The sequence below is a fragment of the Protopterus annectens genome, chromosome 7.part0 (assembly GCF_019279795.1).
Source record: "Protopterus annectens isolate FY-2018-M chromosome 7.part0, PAN1.0, whole genome shotgun sequence".
NCBI classification, from domain to species: domain Eukaryota; kingdom Metazoa; phylum Chordata; order Ceratodontiformes; family Protopteridae; genus Protopterus; species Protopterus annectens.
In genome coordinates, this window is record NC_056739.1 from 1,287,749,120 (window position 1) to 1,287,763,085 (window position 13,966).

At 43.7% G+C, this 13,966-nt stretch overlaps 1 protein-coding gene across 1 annotated transcript in view; it reads left to right on the plus strand.

Annotated features, from left to right (window-relative positions):
• Positions 1–13,694, plus strand: part of UBA3 (ubiquitin like modifier activating enzyme 3) — a gene marked incomplete in the record, with an annotated part of 1,621,434 nt that extends 1,607,740 nt beyond the window's left edge. Inside the window, 1 exon segment of the mRNA XM_044077904.1 lies at positions 13,436–13,694. Coding sequence (XP_043933839.1) covers positions 13,436–13,524 — 89 coding nt within the window.
• Positions 13,695–13,966: the final 272 nt, after the last annotated feature.

Consider the following 13,966-nt stretch of genomic DNA (forward strand, 5'->3'; position numbering starts at 1 on the left):
ATCTTCTACCCTGGCCTTCAGGACAATCAGTTATCAGACCCACATGTATAAGTATGCCTTGACTCTTCTAGAAAAAAATTACCAAACAGTTGTCTGTCATTCCTGATTCCCCAAGCAAAGCTCAACTGTCCAGCCTCATCTCACTGACCTCTCAGGTCACCAGACACACTGTCAAATGCAGCGGCATCATCTGCTGTTATGAGAAGATGTTTGTGGCTTTCAGCCACTACCAGATGATATCAGGGCATATGTTCTTGATGCACCTTAGGTAAGTCTACCCTGTTTGGCACCAAGGCAGCAGAGCTTTTTAAGACCTTGCAACAAAAGGGGAAGAAAGTTCAAGACCTGAAACATCTGTTTGTCCCTCCTATTCCCAAGTTTCATGGGAACTACCCATGTGGGACACGATTCATTAGGAAGCACTCTGCTCACACCCCACTTCCAAGATCTAGAAAAGCTGCCAGGAAGCAATCGGCTCTTGCCAGACCTTCTTAGACCCCTGCTCAGAATCCTCAGTTTCAAGACAGGGCAGGTAGACTGACTACCTGCCATTCCTGAAGCCCCTTCCCCCCCGTCCCACTGTCAGTAAGGCTCTCTCACTGTCTCCCAGTGTGGAGACGCATCACTACAGACAAATGGGTTCTGTCCATAATAGAAAATGGGTACTTCATGACTTGGAGCACTACTCCATCAGGGAAAGATATCGTTCAGCCCCCAAAAGAGCAGCCCCCCCCTCTTTCCATCAGTTTTGTTCATCCTTGAGAACCCATGGCACCATCCAGCCTGTTCCACTGACAGGGAAAAAGGGTTATATTCCAGGCTCTTTCTAGTCCCAAGGAAAGATGGTCCCTGGAGACCAGTCCTGGACCTTTGTCACCTAAACCTCTTTCTGCAAGTGCCCACCTTCCAGATGCTCATTTTGCAAACTCTCTTCCCCTCGATCTTACCTCTGGGATTCATGGCACCTCGGACATCAAGGATGCCTACCTTCACATAACCATAAGGCCCAGTTTCAGGAGATTCCTTCACTTTTCTATGGCCTCTTATCAATTCTCGGCCTTGCCCTTTGGTCTCTACAGTACCAAGAGTCTTTACCAAGTGCCTGGTACCAGTGATTGCCTTTTGCAGGACACAAGGGATCCAGATTTTCCCCTGCTTAGATGATCTGCTCATCCAGGTGGATTGCAGAGAAACCCTCCAGCTTCACCTGCAGACAACCCTGTTCCTCCTGCAGGCATTGGGTTTCCAGATAAACTACCCCAAGTCCAACCTGACTCCCGCGCAGGACCTAGTGTTCTGAGGGTGCAGGATTTGGGCAGATGTCATGAAGGCTTTCCTACCCCCCCCCCCCCCCAGAAGGTGCAAGATCTAAGCCAGTACCTGCTCCTGGTCCTTCGCACCAAAGAAATGACTGCCAGGCAGTACCTCACACTCCTGGGCCATATGGCCTGAACTATTCCAATGTTACCATTGGCAAGGCAAGCTCCAGTGGTACCTACGATCTATCTGGACTCAGCACTCTCATCCTTTGGAGTACAACATCCCTTTGTTACCCTACCTGAAGAAGGAAATTCCTTGTTGGGTGAATCGGGTAAACCACAACCCCGGGCCTACCACTTCAACCCCCCCCCCCCCACCAATGCAGGAAATGTACACAGATGCCTCAGACCAGGGATGAGGAGCAACCTTGGGACCCCTAAAAGTCCAGGGCCCCTGGCCAGATTCCAACAAACAGGAGCACGTCAGTTTAAGAGAGATGCGAGCAATCCTTCTGGCCCTGAAGGCCTTTCAGCCCAGACTCAAACAGCGCCCACTGAAGCTATTCACGGACAATACTACAGTTCTATGGTATGTCAACAAATGGGGGGGTGCAAAATTTTACTTGCTGTTCAGACTAGCTTTCCTTGTGTGGGAGTTGGCCACAAAACAAGGAGTAACACTTCAGGCAGTTTACATCCCTTCAGAACAGAATTCTCAGGCAGACATATTAAGCAGGTCCATGTCACAGTCCCACAAATGAATGCTTCACAGGGATGTTTTCTTGGACCTAGTCCACAAATGGGATACACCTCAAATGCCTCCCCCACAAACAGGCAACTTCCTTCATTCTGTACCAGACTGCCCAACCCTCTGGCAAAGGCAGTGGATGCTTTTTCAGTTTCATGGAAGGAGATGTTTCTGTATGCATTCCGCCTCTTCCCCTTCATTTAGAAGATCCTACCAACGATTCAGCAAGACAAACCAAAAATCTTGTTGGTGACCTCTTTTTGGCCAAGAGAGCACTGGTTCCACCTCCTTTTATATTTAGCCAAGGGCAATCACCACAAGTTACCCACAGAGTGGATCTCCTCACACAGGGCAAGGGATTTCTAATCCACCCACACTGGCAAATCCCTACAACTCACCCTGTGAGTGATAGAATTCTGATTCCGTACAGACACCTATACAGTGAGGATGTGCTCTCTGTCCTGCAGGAGGCCAGAAAACTTAATACAAGGAGACCTTGTGTACCCAAGTGGAAAAGATTCTCCATATAGTGTCTTCAGTGGCAGTTGGACCCTTTGAAGAGCAGGGTCCCTTTAGTACTGTTTTAGCTGTGTGAACTTTTACAGGCAGGGTTAGCATATTCTTCCATCGAGGCTCACCTGTCTGCCATTTTAGTCTGTTTGCCCCTGGAACCCCCTTTGGCTTCCAGGTTGCCAGCAAAGCTGTTCTTAAAAGACGTACTACACCTCAGACCACCCAGGAAGCCCGTCTCCCACCCCACCCCTGGGACCTGAACTATGTGCTATAGAAGCTCAATGTGCCTCCCTTTGAACTGGCAGCCAAGGACTCTTAAATATACTGAGCATGGAAAACAGTCCTCCTTGTGGCATTAACTTCAGCTAGGAGGGTGTCTGAGTTGCAAACCCTCATGGCCACCACCCCCCTTTCTTGTTTTCCAGAAAGACAAGGGTAACCCTTAGGACCAACCCATCCTCCATGCCCAAGATGGTCAATGAACTCTCCTTAAATCAAGCGATCCACCTTCCCACTTTCTTCGCCCACCCACAAAATGACAATGAGAGAGTCTTACACTCCCATGATGTGCACAGGCAGCTTAAGTTCTACTTGCACAAAACCAAGCCCTTGAGAAAGTCTGACCAGTTGCTACTTGCACAAAACCAAGCCCTTGAGGAAGTCTGACCAGTTGTTTGTTTCCTCCCTCCCCATGGCCCTGGGGAAAGCTGTAACGAAGCAAACAATATCTTACTGGATTTCTAGCACTGTTACCTTTTGCTGTGCACATCATGAAAAATCATTAGGACACAAGTTCAAAGTACATTCTTCTAGGGCCATGGCCGCCTAGGGAGCCTTTTTCAAAGGCCTTGACACCTCTTCCATTCTAGAGGCAGCCACATGGACTTCTGTCCACACATTCACCAAACATTGCAAACACTAGACCAAATCTGTAGATCCAGGGCTGGATTCACCAGGGCTATCCTCCATGAATTCATATAGAATTCTTCCAGACCACCACCCTCTTCCTCACAATCAGCTTTGGCACTCGCCCAAGAGTATTGAATACTGAAACTTGTGAATAGAAGAACGTAGAATTGTTGTGTAATATCTTACCACAATCATAGATGTAATTCTCTTCCATGTTGCAGTATTCCTTCCCCCCCTACTACCCCACAGTTTGCTGTAGCATCCCTGGCTGGATGGCATAAGACTGGCACAGTTTGTTGTGGGACTGGGGCCCTCAGTTCTGAGGTCTGGTGTGTGCAGACGTCACTTTTATGGCCCACATTCACTTAGCTACATCAGACGTCCCATGCACCTTGCAGTGACTACAAATTTTTGAAGACTGGCCAAACGTTGCGGTAGCAAGAGGAGGATGCCCAAGCATTTTGAATACTGCAACATGGAAGAGAAGGACATCTATGCTTATGGTAAGATTTTACACAACTATTCTTTATGGTAAGTGTACTTAACACAACTGTACTTTGCAGCTGCTTGATTGGTTAACATTACTTCCTTCCTTGTAACACTTTGCTCCTGTATGGCTTATCTAGTATGTCCCACTCAAAGTTACAGTGAAGGCAGTCTGGTTAATGTATGTATTTGTTTCCTATATCTGGTGCCTAGTTGTCTGTTTAGAAATACCAGTGAGTAAAAGGACCAGACATTTTATAGGCACATTCCGGATCGTACATTTTACTTAAACTTGCCATTCAACACAAGGAAAATCCATGTATACCAAAACAGAAAGGAAAAATCAATTTATCATCATCAAATGCTTGTAGACTTTTTATTCAGTTCTTATTTTAATATCTTTGCACATGGCCCTCCCTCTTGTCTGTTATGTACTGTTTCAACATTTATCTCCCCACCAGGCAATTGCAACTGGACATATTACATAAATAATACTTTGCTATGCAATGATACAGATGTTCTGTACCCTGTAACTTCTAAATTGCAGAAAGTTTGCCTTCTTGTGTTGCAATTTTTAATCACTCACAACTGACACTCCTAATTTGACGTGCCATCCCTGCAAAAATGTTACTTTATTTAGCCCAAGTGTAGAACAGTAATGCTTTCATTATTTATTTTTAATTAATTTAATAGTTTATTTCTAATTTTGTTAATAAATAGTTATACTTAACACATCAGTCTTTTTTAGGCAATTGTAATCTAAAGCAATAAAATGCAATTCTGTCCCCATCTCTCTAGTTAGATTGCAGTTGTACATGCAACTTTATTCAGAACGGACTATTTTATTTCAATCCCACTATCCACAAACTGGAGATAGTGCATTGAAGTGCCTTTGCTTAAATTACGGGTACACTTCTGCTTCATTCATCCTCAAACTGTTAATTTTTTATTTTTACTGGCACCTGGTTTGATCCCAGTTCTTCCTGGTTAGCTCTTGTGCTGCTTTTCATTGTTCTAACATCATTTGGAGTAAAAATAAAGTTTTCACTAGCATCCTGTCTTTTAGGTTATCTTTGATTGCAGATGGCTTTGAAAGTACCCCTTCCCTTACTCAGTCATTACTGGCTAAATTGTTAAATTCCCTCCATTTGGTTTTCAGCCTCCATAAATCTTTAAACCCCCAGGAAAGTAACACTATGAATACTTGGATACAATAGTGATAAGCTCACCAACATTCCCTTCTGACTGGGATACACATATTCCATTTCTATCTGGTGTAAGGAGAATAGTCATTTTGTAGAAATATTCTGGTAGTTCTAACTTTCAAAACTTATTTGCCGCAATGTTAACATCTCCTTTTGTTGCTATGTTTGTATCTTTATAACTATTGATCATAGCTGCTTTCTTAAAAAAAAAATGTTGGTACACAAGCAAAGTGAGCCCTTTCTATCAGTTTATCCTGCTGTGTTGCACCTGATGATATTAGTGTTCATAAAACTTAAACAACCTGATGTCCTGTTCCCATGTTGCAGTATCCTTGCTGTGGAATCCTGCACCTCAGGCGAGACCCGAACGTCAGCTCCTATGCAAAAGCTTAAACCTGGTTGCTGCCAGTGCGTGGGACATCACACACAGGGCCATAACTGTGACATCTGCATGCACAGACTCCCTGAACCTCTCTGCCTCAGTCGAACGTCAGATCGATCGCTTCGCTCCATTGTCTTCAAGACATCTAAAGATAGGTAAACCTTTTATTTGTGCTTAAGCTTTGGTTGTTGCTTGATTTCTTAGCCGATGTCAGCTAGGAAGGGGAAATGTTGGTGCAGACGTCAAAATCTGCACAAAGGGGTACCCACAAACTGTTCTGTTTAGGCTGGGAACACGACCACACCCACCTGTAGCATCTGCCAGTCGTTCATACAAAAACTCTCCGTAGTCGTCTGGCAGCCCTAAATCTGTACCTCGAGAACCAGAGGTTAAAATGATTAGCCCTGTGTATGGATCCAGAGTCAGCCATCGAGGCAGAGCTGCCTAAAAAGAAGGCCAAAGTTGCAAGGCTTACCACTTCTGCCCTTCCATCGTTGGACGTCCCACCAACCACCGATATAGGGGTTGAGGGACATTCGCTGGAACCAGAATCCTCAGCAACTACCCTCTGGGAAGCCTCTTCGGAAGCACCAGTAGGCACGTCTTCATAGGTTCTTCCGATGTCTGCTATGGCTGAGGTTGAAGGGGATCCAGGCTCCACCAGATGCCCATCCACTGTCCAGGAATCCGAAACTTCACCCACAGGCCAAATCCCTGAATCTAGGCCCTCTGTATCTGCTAAATCAACTCCTCTGAAAAGGAAACAAAAAAACTAAACCCTTGTCTGCTTCCTCTGAGTAGCAACCAGACTGGCATTCCTTCTCCCAGTCCTTGCTGCAGGTCTTTATGGCCCTTTGGCCTTCAGCATCCACAGCTACCACATTGCCTGTCCTCAGCCCCTGGCCAGCCTCAGCTGTCTTCATCCCTCCTACCCGCACCCAGGAGGAATACTCCTCCGATGAGTCAGTCACCTACTCCTCTCAAATAGCTTCCCCTTTGGACTGGTACTCCCCAGATGAGGACTCCCTTGAGGGAGACTCCCCCTGAGGACATTACCTTTGGAGAAACAATTATTAAAATAAGGGAGTACTAGTGGGATGCTGCTGAAATGACAGAAGTCCAAAAAAGGTATTTTTAGTTACTTCAGGTGGAATCACCCTCCCCCTTCGATATCCCTCCTGTGATTCCACCCTACCTGGATGTTTTTGCATTAGCTTCTAAGACACCAGAATCACAACCACCAGCTCCCAAGAGACCTGACTGTGTTTATAAGGTCCCTGATGAGCACAAATTCCTAATAGAGCCCCTTTGGCAGATCCTACAGTTATTGCAGTGGCCCCTTGACATACAGTCCAGACTCATACCTTCTTTCTCTCTCTTACCATCAGACAAGGACAGCAAGGTCATGGACAGGCCGGAGAAAAAGATGTATACCTCTTCCACACTAACCTTTAGGACAATCCAATTACCAGACCCACATGGTCAAATATGCCTTAGATTTGGTTTCACAGGCTTCCTCCTTACTCTCCTCCTTACCTGATTCCCCCAACAAGTCACAGGTAGCATCTAAGCTGTCCCTGGCATCTCATGTTGCCAGACACGCTATAAAGTGCAGCAACAATGCAGCTGAGGCTTCAAGATCTGCAGCATCAGCTTCTGTTCTGCGCAGATAGTCCTGACATTAGCTACAGCCCCTGCCTGAAGATTTTAAAACCAAGATATTGGATGTGCCACTGGACAACAAATTCCTGTTTGGCAAACAGTCTGCTGAACTGTTTAAAAGCCTCCAGGAAAAAAGTAAGGAACTCCAGGACCTAAAACACTTACTGGTCTCTCCAGTTCCTAAATTTTACATGAATTACCCTGCAAAACCTTTTTTTGTCAGTAGAACCCCAGCTCCAACCTCCTCCTCTACTTCCAGATTCAGAAAAGGGTCCAGGAAGACACCCTCCCCAAGGGCAGCCCCCTCTCAGCCTTCAACAGACAGCCCTTTCAAGACAGGAACAGTAATGCGTGACAGCCTCAGCCACCTTCCCCTCTCATCCCACCTCTCACTGTCTTCCCCTGTGAAAAAAAGTCACTTCAGACCGCTGGGTGCTAGCAATAGTGGTAAAAGGATATTGCATGTCATGACAGGAAAAACCCATACCACTAGGCATGCTGTTCTCTCCCAAGAACCAGCTTTACCTAATCCCTCAGGTTATCCAAGACCTTCTCGCCCAGGGGACCATACAGACTTGTCCCCCCAAGCCAAGAAGGGAGAGGGTTTTACTCCAGGATATTCCTGGTACCAAAAAAGGATGGCCCATCCTAGATCTGTCCTTCCTAAACCTCTTTCTGAGGGTCCCTTCCTTCAGAATGCTATCCCTTCAAAACCTTTCACTATTGCCACTCAAAACTTTCATGGCCACTTTGGACCTGCAGGAGGTATACCTCCACATCCCAATCCACCCAAACCTCAGGAAGTATCTGTACTTTGCTGGACCCTCTTCACACTTTCAATTTACTGCCTTGTCCTTTGGTTTATCCACTGCACCAAGAGTCTTCACAAAGTGCCTACCCCCAGCAATAGCCTACTGCAGAACAATTTATTCTGCAAGGGTGTCTCAGTGCAGTGACAGTTTTAATGCCTCTGTAATAGTGTGGGGGAGGAGACTCTCAGTTCCTCTTGAATTACAAAAGAAAACACTGAACAAAAGCCTGCAGTTGAGTTACTTTTCTGGCAGTAGCTGGAAAACTTCTAAGTATAGTGTAAAACAATGTCTTCACCAAACCTAAATGAGGGTGATTAGAGACAGAAAAGAAGCCGTCCTTTTACAGAAGGTAAAGAAAATAAGTGACCCTCACAAATACCATTATATGTCAATGGCATGGGAATTCAAAGTTACTTTATGTCTGGCATGACAAAGCATTATGGGAAAGAGAAAGGGTTGAGGGAGAACAATATCACATTGATACATCAAGCCCCTTTGGTAGCCATGTTGTGGAAAACAGGCTAAAATTACAAGTAAAGCACTTGGAGTGATTTTGAGGTGTTAAAATAGGTCAGTATACAGAGTGAAAAAAAACAGATTTTTTTTTTTAGTTCTAGGGTGGAGTTTTCCTTTAATGTCTCTGTCTGTGATGCCTCATTCTGTCCTGGTTAAAAGCTGTAGTCACTGAGGACAGCCTTCTCAGCCCTAAACATCACTGTTTATTTTGAGGTAGAATGAAGCTTGTCCTTGACACTGAGATGCTTTTAAACCCCTACCATTAGTCATAAGTGCATCTCATTTGTCCACTGCTGCACCATTCATTATACTCCCTTTCTTCTCCTTCAGTTTGCTGGATCTTGGCAGAGGTAACACTTCTGAAAATGCTTCCTATAGCCTCCATCCAGACATCTGTCTGCCATCCTTCCTGATCCTGCATGCTTTTTCATAGTGTCTTCTGACAAGCTTCGAGTGTCTTTATGCACCATAACACCCTGTCCTTTTTATAACCGCTTTTATCATCTCTTCACATATCTCAGCAAGTTTGAGCCCCAAGTCATTTTCAGTGTAATCCAGTGTCCTGTTTCAGTGGAATTTGGGTTTTCTTTTGCCAAGATACTCTTCTTCTATCCATACTGTCCTATACCTCATTCACTTCCTGCCCTTTGTTTTACTCTTCCTGTCCACAACCTTCCCCTGGATTCCCACTGCTTCATCCCCTCTTCACTCTGTGCTGGTGACCTCACTCCCTGTAGTACATTTGGTCCCACTCTTTTACAAGCTTTTTCCCCTTTTCTGTTCCTTTCACAATCTGTCCCTCCCTACTTTGTTCCCATTCTCCTTATGATGTTTGCTTCTGAGTGGCCACTGCTGTGTCTTCTCGTCTGCATGCGTGCCTGTGCAGTGGATTCCTTCTCTTATTTTCCCCTTTTCTGTTCCTTTCACAGTCTGTCCCTCCCTACTTTGCTCCCATTCTCCTTATGATGTTGGCTTTTCAGTGACCACTGCTGTGTCTTCTCGTCTGCATGCGTGCCTGTGCACTGTGGATTCCTTCTCTTATTTTCATGGCTGCATTTTCCACTTTCTTCTTTCATGTTACTCTGTGCCACACAACTTGCCAGTACTGTCATTATGCCCTCTACTCTTGTGCCTTTGCCCTATGGTATAAATCTGCCTGTTGCTACTTTTTCAGTCCCCTTTTACCTTTCTCACCTTACTAGTGTGTCACCTACCATCTTTAGCTCTAGTCTTCTCCCCCCATCTCTCTGTCATAGCTCACATCCTATGCTACTTCAGAACACCCTTAGCCAAACTGTTGTGCACATCCATCTGTCTTCCACTAACTTGTCCTCTTCCTTTCTTACTGCCACATTCTTGGATCACTCATTTTTTTCCATATGTAATGCATTTTGTTTTGAGTTTTTGCCCCTACTACCTGCAGAGCATCAGCCCTTTCCTCCCAAGCCTGTTTATTCCCTTTTCCTGAGGAGAGGGTCATCCAGGAAGGGCCATCATTTAGGCATCCATTATGGGTATTTAGAGGTTTTCCCACTATGTCCTACCTCCGTTGACACATACTTGGTTCACACGGGTAGGGGGTGGTGTGCAGTGGGCTGAACACACTGAAAATCCTTCACTCCTGCAAGAGGCATTGCTAGTAAGCCAACACTACCTTCTCGTCCTGGTGGTTTACCTGGTCTTCATCACAAAGAAAACCCACCACCGTGCATGTTCACCAAACCCCAACACAACTGCTGCTGTTCCTTTCAGATTCTTGGATTGATGGCAGCCACAATTCGGCAATTCCTCACGCACTGTTTCACTTGACAGTCTTACAGTGGGCATTCAGTAGTGTGAATAGACAGATCTGTGATGAAAATACTTGTATTATCAAGGATTTGTTTAAAGCAGTTGTGGTGATGAGCACAACCAAGTCTGTCTTTTGATAGGTGTTTTGTTATTTACCAGCCCCGCTAGAAGCCACACTGATCACAGACATGTGTCTAAGGCAGAGGGGGCATCGTTTAGACAAGACTGTCTAAGGGACATGGATAACATCTGATACTAATCTGCACATCGATATACCAGAAATGAGGTCAATTTACCCAGAGCTGCAGGCATTCCAAGACTAACTTTACCAAGGTGTGCAGTATCTATCCACTCAGACAACATGACAGTGTTGTGGTACATAAACAAGATTCTGCCCACTCTTGAGAGATGCATTGAGGCTTTGGGAATGGGCCGCATCTTCATATCATAGTAGTGCATCTCCTGGGGAAAGTCAGTATCCTTATAGTCAGGCTGAGTAGACACATTTGCTCCCACGAGTGGTCAGTAGATGTGTCTACAACATGGAATATTTTCTGCTATTGGTGAACCCTTGCTATGATCTCTTCTCTTAACCCGTCAAGTGCCAAATATAGTAGCAGCTTTTCCCTTGTTCCTCATAAGGAATGAACACATATGCACGCGCACACACACACACACACACACACACACACACAAAACTCTGTTGGCTCTCACATAGCCCTCCAACCCCCCACCCCCCCAGGCTCTTATACACATTCTTTCCAGTACCTGTCATACTCGTGTTCATACAAAAAAAGTGATCAAAAGCATAGTTAATTCTTATAGCCACATTCTGGCCATGCCAGATATGGTTTCTCCTCCTTTTGGCCTCATCTGATAAGGAAGCCTCTCCTCCTACCACAGCATCCCTAGTTGCCAAATCATTGTCTGGCCAGCTTCACCTGGGCATTCACTCCTTACAGCTAACCACATGGCTTCTTCACTTCCAGTAGTGGCCACAGACCTTATATTCCCTCCCAGAGTAGAACAACACATCACACCTTCACAAAATCTATCACCAGGAAGATTTATAGAAGTTAACAGTGTAGGGTTTATGTATGGGCAACTAGACAAGGGTTAGACCATTTTACACCTCCTATCTCTTATGTCTTACCCTTTTTGAATAGAGGTCTTTGATTTGGGATCCCGTTTTCCCTCCAATAAGTTACATTTGACTGCCATTTCCTCCTTTCATCAGGGCTTTCCATCCTCCTCTCTAGCCCCTCACAAGTTATGCAAAGCCTTTTTTGTAAGGGGTCTTTCGTTGTAGGCCCCAGTTCATTATCCCATTCTACCCTGGGACTTGAATTTCATTTAGAAAGACTTGCATCACTGCCCTTTGAGCCAGCCTGCACAGCAACTTAAAATATTTGTCTTAGAAGACTTAACTGTTGGCTGCCATCAGTTCAGCAAGAAGAGTATCAGAATTGCATGACTTGTCCTTTAAGTTCCATACATCATTTTCTACAGGGATTGAGTTTCCCTATGAATTAATCCATCCTGTATGCCAAAAGTAGCCCCTCAATCCAACCTGAATCAGTCTATTAATCTGCCTGTGTTTTTTCCTCAGTATTCCAGCAGAGAGGAATATAAACTGTATTGTCTAGATGTTCGCAGACAACTCAGATTTTACTTTGATAGCACTAATGATACCAGAAAAGATAAGACGCTTTGTATCCTTTTCACTAAATAAAAGGTAACTAAGGTTATCTCTGTCGGTGTCTTTCAGATTGCATTTTTTCCTATAGATCTACTCAAAAGTCATTACCATGTAAACTGGAGCACACACTTTTAAAGCCCACACATATCCTCGTGCATTTCTCACCAAATCACAAAACCTATTATTGGATAATATATGTACATCTGCAACATGGTAGTCCTTGCTTATCTTTGCCAAACATTATAGTCTGGATGTGGTCTCCAGGTGAATCTGATACCATCATTGGTAGCGCCACTTTGAGCTGAGTTATGAGCAGTCAGTCACTGTGTTACATCAGGTTTCCTCACCCTCCATGCTGGGCTTGTAGGGTTTCACTGATGGTTACAGGATTCCCACTCATAGTTGGGTGGATTTGAAATTTCTTTATACCCCACTGGAGGAAGATACTACCTCAGATTTACAGTGTTTTTGGTGTTACGTAAGTGGTTCCAACTTTGCATCACTGTGGACTGTAGCTTTTGAGGCATTGCCAGGTATGTTCCTAACCCCTCCCAAATCAAAAAGATCTGATTGTGTTTTCTCATACTATACAATATAGTCCATGTATTCCCAAGATATTTCTGGGTACATGAGCTACTACTGAAGTTAATGTGAGCAGTAATTTTTTTGCTCTTGTATTTACTAGTGCTGTTATTTGTTATGGTCCTTTCTACCTAAAGAGTTATCAAAATTTGATAGAGGTGTCTGCATACAGTAGGCAGGAGGTGAATGACTTAAATGTTGTACTTTATGCACCATTTCCATTAAGTTAACCAATACAATATTCTAATTGCAAAGTTTCAATTTCATAGTCTTTGAATCCATACAAAAGTAGCCTGTTGATCCAGTCCTTCAAATTGACTAGTGTAAACCTTAGTTTATTTGAAGGGTCAGTTTTTCGTCTGTTGCATTGGACATTGGGAAATTGGGCTTTGGGGGAAGGGGCAAAAAGGACAGAAAACTTTCTCTGCATATGTATCCATTGTTTGATTTTTGGTTGATAGGACTTTCTGGTTAGAAAATTTTTAGGGACACCTGCAAATTTTTAAATTCAGTACAAGTAATGACTTTCAATTACTATGTAAATGTGGTGTCATTCCATTTGAGAAATCATGAAGTTCTTAGCCTTTGGGACTTCCTGAAACGTATTGGTAAACTCTAAAGGAGACTACTGTGCTTCCAAAATTCTATTTAATTTTAAGAGCAAGTATAAAATAGTTTTGTATGACCTTTGAAAGTCTTTCATTAATATTTTGTGATTGAGGTCATTGTTCTGTTTTACACTTCAAATGAAGCATGGCTTGAACTGTCAAGCCAGAGCAGATGAAAGCAAAATCATTTTGGAAATGGATTTTATGTACTTTTATGTATGTGTATTTTTTTAATTTTATCAAGCATTTCTTTTTTTTTCTAGAGCTTGGCCTAGTCCATGGACAGGAATTGGCAGTATCGGATGTGACTACACCACAGACATTACTGTTTAAGCTGCAGTTTTTATCATAAACTACTTAAAAAGTATGCAATTTAGTGTACAACTGTATAGTTCATATGGATAAATATTGATGACTGTGTAGATAATTGTATATTATTGTATTTACTTGTGTTATTGCTACACAAATTGTAAAGCTTAACAGATTGGAAATTATTTAATAAATTTTATGTTGAGAACGATTGCCATTTGGTGTACAGCTTTAGAGAATTTTGTGCGACTGTTAGCCTGATGAGTGGTGGTTAATTTTAAAGACATAAATGTACTTGCTTACATTTTTATGTTTGGAAAAGTGATAGATTTAACACTGTGGACCCTTTCATACAGTTCCTGTGGTTGAGTTCTTCCTTTACAACATTTAGAATTCGTCAGCTTATCGGAAGATTCTCATGCATTTTCTACACAGATGTAAATGTAGAGCCCATTCATTTTTGCCACATTTACAGTCAAGATATC